The 7,094-nt window shown below is 39.6% G+C and overlaps 1 protein-coding gene across 1 annotated transcript in view; it reads right to left on the reverse strand.

Annotated features, from left to right (window-relative positions):
• Nucleotides 1-6,761, reverse strand: part of MED23 (mediator complex subunit 23) — a 63,330-nt gene extending 56,569 nt beyond the window's left edge. Inside the window, exons 1-5 of the mRNA XM_012665225.1 lie at nucleotides 6,539-6,761; nucleotides 6,155-6,186; nucleotides 5,909-5,996; nucleotides 3,002-3,126; nucleotides 1,848-1,923 (exon numbers count right to left, since the gene is read on the reverse strand). Of these exons, the coding sequence (XP_012520679.1) occupies nucleotides 1,848-1,923; nucleotides 3,002-3,126; nucleotides 5,909-5,996; nucleotides 6,155-6,186; nucleotides 6,539-6,586 (369 nt within the window). The 5' untranslated portion in view covers nucleotides 6,587-6,761. The remainder of the gene's footprint in view (nucleotides 1-1,847; nucleotides 1,924-3,001; nucleotides 3,127-5,908; nucleotides 5,997-6,154; nucleotides 6,187-6,538) is intronic.
• Between the last annotated feature and the right edge of the window lie 333 nt (nucleotides 6,762-7,094).

A 7,094-nucleotide genomic window follows, 5' to 3' on the forward strand; every position in this document is an offset into this window, starting at 1 on the left:
GGAGGCTGAGGCAGGAGGATCGCTTGAGCCCAGGAGTTTGAGGTTGCTGTGAGCTAGGATGACACCACAGCACTCTAGCCCGGGCAACACAGTGAAACTCTGTCACAACAAAAAAAAAAAAGGTCTTTTAAGTGGTCCATAGGCTGATGTCTTGTAACAGTTTAAGATACTTTAATGTCTATACTGTTGTTTTCATAATTTAAAAACATGAATTAAAATTTCAAATTTCCTTTTGAAATATGATGAAAGTGATTAAAGCATCTTTAAAAATAGAAGTGCTTTATTTTTTGGTAGAAAAAAGGGAATATTCCACAAAATATCACAAACCTAAACAAAACTAGACTTTTTTGAGGTTATGATCAGTGAATTTCAGACATGTCTAAATTACCTCTCTTGCTGCCAGAAGCTGCTGTACAACAGCAGAGCTCACTGTGTTAGGAATTGTCAAGATTTTCTCCAAAATCACTTTTAAGAGATCTCGAACACCCTGATGTAAGAAAAAAGACACAGGTTAAAACTAAGTAATATCCCCTCTGTTAGTTGAAATATCCAAAGGTTTCATGATTATAAATTCCTTTAAGGTCACACTTTTAAATTTTCTGATTCAGAGTTAACATCAATTGGAGTCCTTAACATTAACCCAAGAGAAGAGCCATGTTCTAAAATAGAATTTTAAAGAATGTCTTGCAATATGAATAAACAAAGAAAGTCACTTATATTCTCATGAAGTTTCTACTGTTAAGAGGGTCAAAAAGCTTAACTTATACAAATGGATGGAAATATATTAGAATAGGACTTGAAAGCACTCTGAAAACGTGGGTAATGATATTTAAGTTTTTGGCAGATCACTCTTTCTGCTCACTCCCTTTGGTATTACCTAACTTTATTCCCCATTCTCATCTATCACATGCCTTAATCTCGCAAGCATGTCCAAGGCTATTCTGTTAATCATCTCCACATATCTAATACCAGTTGCATTACCTGATATATAAAAAAGAAATTTCATTCAACATGCATTTATTGACTGTAAACTATGTGACCAAGCTTGCAAAAGGACAGAACATATGCTTGGGAGAACAATTGTAAAGCACCATACAAATAAGTAAGAAGGCAAAAATGGCATAAGTCTGAGTAAAGAGAAAATCAGAAAAGGCTAGAGTTAATTTTATGTTAAATCATGATTCAAACTAGTAATTATCTGTTAGGTCATTATCTGTTAAGTCACTTCAGATCAGAGAAAATGCAGAAATAAAGCATAAGGTCAGGTATTGGTAATTCCTTGAAAAAGGACAACAAAGGTGGCTTGAAGAATGGTTTTTGTAGCTGTGAGTTCCAGAGCTGTATTATGAGACACAATCAGAGAACGTATATTGTTACTTCAGGTCAAGAGCAGAGTGCTTAAGATGTTAGTTAAGTAAAGACACAAGTCCAACAGAGGTCAAGTTAGAGGTGACGTAGGTCTTGCTCCCTTCATCAGCTGATGTCTACCTCCCTCCTCAGTTCCACATACCCCTGCTCTGTGCTCTTTCATCTGAAGCCCCAGCATCATAAGACTTGTGCCATGCAGGAACACAGATTCTGCTTTGTGCCTTCCCTACTCATCGTAAAAATATATTAGCCATCTATATTTTTAAGTAGAGAAGTAGAGAAGCCATAGGAACAACTGAGTAATTTTAAATCCTTTTAGGAAATACATAATCAAAAACAGATTTTGTAAATGCTTCCACTTCATTTCTCTCACCTGAAAATTATATACAGAAAAATAAATCATATCTGAAAGCAATCACTTTTCATAATTAGAAAAAAAATACCTTGTAATCCACTCCCCCAATTATTTTCCGAACCAGTTTAAATGTTAAGGCCCAAAGCTGTGTTCTTTCCCACTCAAGAGTGTCAGAGTTTATTAGGGATTCACAAACCATCCTAGAAAAAAGAAATACCCATTCCAGTTATAAGACAGAATTTTCCAAGGTCTCTAAATCCATGGTCTGTGTACTCCAAGTATTATATTTATCATAGCAAGTATTTTTCATAAAGGAGCATTACTGCTTAAACACACTTTTAAAGATATATAGCATTTTACATTTTTTACTTGTATGAATGGTCAAAAACAAAGTAGAACTAAGTAATATTCATTATGTTTTAATTTCACTAGAAAGAAGTCTATAAAAAGCTTTTGCTCAAATGTTTACCATCTATCACCTGTGCAGGCTGCACTTTTCCAAGATGGCAGCAACAAGATTTTTGATATCACATGCTCTTCTGAAATGTGACGCTGACAATCCTTACATGGGGTGTGGGGGTGGGGGGATACCTTCTCTCTTATCTCTTAGATCTGGGCTGGCCTAAGACTATAGCAAAAAAGGTACAAGGATGAAGTATGACTTCAAGGGAAGGTGATATAGCTTCTGCCTAACACCTCCCTTGCACCCTTGCTCTTGGATTCCGCCATGCAGTGAGAAAGTCCAGACCACAAGACGAAGCATGTGCAAGTTCTGGCCCATAGTCGCAGCTGAGGTCCCATAAAACAGCCAGGAACCAAACACTAGACATCTGTATGAGGAAGTCTTTGTTGTGACTCCAGCCCTAGCCACCCTGAATTGTAATCACATGAGACACTCAGAAAAAACTGCTTAAGTTTAGTCACCTACCATACCATGAATAATAATAATAAAATGATTATTATTGTTTTAAGCCATGAAATGGTGAGGTAATTCGTTGTGCAGCAAAAGTAAACTAGAACAAACTAATCACTAAAGTGAGTGATCTCAGCCCCTGGGCAGAAAGGCAAAGGCTGCCTGGTTTTGAACCTATAAGCATTACTCAATTCAAAGAGTACCGCATCCTAGGAACTAAAACCTGAGGTATCATGAAGGATAACCTGATGAACCTCACTTTCTTCTTCATTCCTTTATCCCTTCACAACAACCTCAACTGATTTCCAACCATTTACACAGACAGGACAATTCTTTGGATTGTTCGTACCCACCATTAAACATACCTGGGTGGAAGGAGACCAGTCTCAACTGCCATTGCTAAGCAGTCATAAAGAAAAGAAATTCTTTTAGGACTATGCTGGCCATGAATAAACTTAACAATCCACTGGATGCACTGTTCATGAGACTCCTGGAAAATTTAAAAATGTTTTATTTTAGGACTAAGTTTACATGTTATAACGAACAGGTAGCTAATACTATACCTGGAAGTATATCAAGACTATGAATGAAATACTTCACTATGAACATCTCTGGATGAAAATAATTTTTTAAAAAGATTTTAAAAATTCAGATTTAGTATCTGTTATATTAAGCTTAAAATCTTGCATTACATATATTAAACTCCACCATTTTTATTATGTAGGACCTCCGAAAGTAGTAAGATTTTATGGACATATTCACGGTCGATAGAAAACTCTAACACAGATTGTGTAAGGCACTGTCAACAATGCCTTTAATGGCAGATGTAAATATTACTGTCACTGGGAGAAAATCTGTTATGGAATAGTATCTCAGCCTTATGAGAATTTAGTGTGAATTTAATCCCTAAGAGCCCAAATGAGAGCCCATAATGAATCCAATGACAAATCAGATTTCCAGACTTGCAAAACTTTAAATCTAATACCAAAATGTTGTACCCATATCAAAGTTTGTCTTCTATGATATTTCCAAGAGAAGCCTATAGTGTCTGGCTCCCTGCACAACCACTGTTCTTCATGCACACTTCTATCATTGTACATATAATAAATATTTAGAAATACCTATTTTCTTCCTGGCTCCCCTAATAGGAATATAAACTTTTTTTTTTTTTTTTGAGACAGAGTCTCGCTCTATTGCCCAGGCTAGAGTGCCGTGGCATCAGGCTAGCTCACAGCAACCTCAAACTCCTGGGCTCAAGCGATCCTTCTGCCTCAGCCTCCCGAGTAGCTGGGACTACAGGCATGCGCCACCAGGCCCAGCTAATTTTTTCTATATATTTTTAGTTGTCCAGCTAATTTATTTCTATTTTTAGTAGAGACGGAGTCTTGCTCTTGCTCTTGCTCAGGCTGGTCTCGAACTCCTAAGCTCAAGCAATCCTCCCGCCTCGGCCTCCCAGAGTGCTAGGATTACAGGCGTGAGCCACCGCGCCTGGCCTAGAATATAAACTTCTTACAGAAAAGGGCCACATTTTAACTCATAAAATGTTTAACAGGTTATTTTTTTAATTAAAATATGTTCCAAATATATTCAACATCACTGAGAGAAATAAAACTATACTGAGTGAAATTTTCTCATGTTTTTGATTGGCAAAGACCAAAACGTTTATTAACACTATTGTGAAGCTACAATAGACAAAACAATCTCATACATTGCTGGTGGGAGTGTAAACTGGCATAACACTTATGCAAAACTATCTGCAATTTCTATAAAAATAAACACACATACCCTTTCACTCAGCAATACTACTTTCAGAAATTTATCCTATATCTCATGCATAGTATTATTTATTATAGCATTGTTTAAAGTAAAAGAGTTAAGAAGAAACCTAAAAGTCAGTCAGTAGGGGATTGGTTAAATAAATGAAAGTATAGCCATGCAATGGAATATTATGCCACTTTAAAAAAGGAAAGAAGGAATGTAAAAGTAACTCTAATGGCCTAATACAGAATTACCTTCAAAATGTATTAGGGGAGAAAGGCAAGGTGCTAATTAAGGAACAATGTACGTGACATATGACCATTCTATAAAATGATTCTATATCCATAAAATACTTCCAGAAGGAAACATAAACTGGGGATACTGGTTGTAGAAAGGAAAAAGAAGAGGTTAAGAGATGGAAGGGACACTAGTCACTGGATCCACCCTTTTATACCTGTGCATTTTGATCCATATAAATGTCTCAACTGTTAGAAAACTATTAAAACAGAATTTTAAAATATGAACTGTCATTGTATGATCCAAGTCTGAGTGGCAAATCTTACCACCAGTGGCTGCATGCAAACACAGTTCTCATTTCCCTACCTACAGTGCACCATGAGAACACAATGCACTCCTGGAAGGAGATCTTCAAGATCACACATTTTGCTTTCTCATGTAAACATTTTCTGGTACAATGCATCTGTTCTTTTTTACTAAGTTGTATTGCTCCTTTCCCCATTTGTACTATAATATCTTTAGATGTTTATTATAGACTCTTTGCATTCCTACTTTAGCATCTTTGTATCTTTACTGTGGCATCTCGATTGTAGCATCTTTGCATCAATGTTGCGCCAGTTCATTTAGTAAACAGAAAAAAAAAAGAAAGAAATTCTTATTCAAGTAAAGCTTATGGTAACTTTTTTTTTGCTTTGTTTTGTTGAGACAGGATCTTGCTCTGTCACCCGGGCTAGAGTACAGTGGCATTATCATAGTTCACTGCAACCTCAAACTCCTGGGTTCAAAGGATCCTCCTGCCTCAGCCTCCCAAGTAGCTGAGATGGCAGGCACGCCTCCACACCCCGCTAATTTTTCTATTTTTTGTAGAGACATGATCTCCCTCTTGCTCAGGCTGGTCTGGAACTCCTGCTGTCGAGTAACCCTCCCACCTTGGCCTCCCAAATTGCTAGAATTACAGGTGTGAGGCACCACGCCCGGCAAACACAACTGTTTTGAAGTGTACCAAAGAAATCAGAATAGGATGAAAATGGTCTCATATAATTTAACCTGGGGGAGATTTTTAAAAACATGTCACACTGTGCAGTCATTAACTTGACTTCTCAATACAAGTTCTCCACTGAAGCTTACGAATTAAAACAAATAGAAACCAGAATAAAAAACGATGGCAACTTTACTTTTCCCTTTCCAGAAAGATCTTAAGAGCAACATCAAAGTAAATGTAAAAAAAGAAGAGGCCAAAAATCATCAACTGAATGTATTAAAAATGTAGTGCTCACCTGAGAAAGACCACCCCAAAACTGTCTGAAGGCCCCCAAACAGCTAATTAGTTTTGTTTTTTCATCTTCAGGGGTATCCATAAACATGCTAAAAAACAAAAATTACGTTATTTGCCACTAGTCTTTAAGAGGTAATTAAACATAACCAGAATAGTGGATCTTATAACCCTCCAAGGCGAATCTAAATAAAATCTTACAAAGATAGAACTGTGTAAAAACGCAAAAATCTGCCATGCATATACTCACCCAGGGAAAGCCTCTTCTATAATTTCCGTCTTCTGTAACAACAACAACAACAAAAACAACCGTAAATAATGTTAATTTTAAAAGGAAGCCTCCCTTAGTGAAATATTATAATGTAACACAGGGCGAGTCATCTTAATGGGCGCTGAAACTAACAATACCTGCCTGGCCTGTCACAAAGGGTGCTGTGGCTTTCAAAGGCTGCATTGAACTTGACAGCAGTTTGAGAATCACTGAACCCCTACATACACACTCGGTGTCAAAACAAAGGGGAGCAAAGGCGAGGCGTGAGAGGAGGTTACCCAGGCCAGTTTCCTTGATCCGCTGCCCCCGAGTCTCCCCTCCCCGCGCCATCCTCCTGGATCGCCGGCAGTTGCTTGCACTCACCACCACCTCCTCAAAAATGCTCTGCAGCTGCGTCTCCATTTGTACCATCACCTCCGCCTTCCCGGGGCGCCCGGCAGGGCCCGGGCCAAGCCCGAGTTTCGGGAATAAAGGGACGCAGAGGCGGGGACGTCCGGATGTAACCGCAGCTCCCTGGCGTCGCTGCCCTCCCCCAGCGTCCCCTGGGGAGGGTTCCCCGCAGAGCCCCGCCAACAGCAGCAGCCAGCGCGGAAGCGGGGAAGGGGCCGGTGCACGCCGTTTATAAAACCCTCAGAAACCAGGAGCCCTGCCACATGGTTCTGTTTGTAGAGCAGGGCGGCCCGCAGGCCGTACGACAGCGCCCCAAGCGGAGCTTCTAGCTAAGTCACCCGGCGGAGGCCTCGACTGCAGGCCGCCACCTCCCGACCAGAACGGAAGTTGCTTGGTGCTGGGGCTAAGCCTTTTGCCGGCTGGGGAGAGAAAATCTTGAAGCGCAGAGGCTGCAGCCTGCGGAAATGCTCCAGCTGCCGCCTGGACCCAGCTGATGTCTGTGAGCAGCCGGCCTGGAGCAGCAGACTGC

Source organism: Propithecus coquereli, unplaced genomic scaffold, assembly GCF_000956105.1.
Source record: "Propithecus coquereli isolate 6110/MARCELLA unplaced genomic scaffold, Pcoq_1.0 Scaffold98, whole genome shotgun sequence".
Taxonomy (NCBI): domain Eukaryota; kingdom Metazoa; phylum Chordata; class Mammalia; order Primates; family Indriidae; genus Propithecus; species Propithecus coquereli.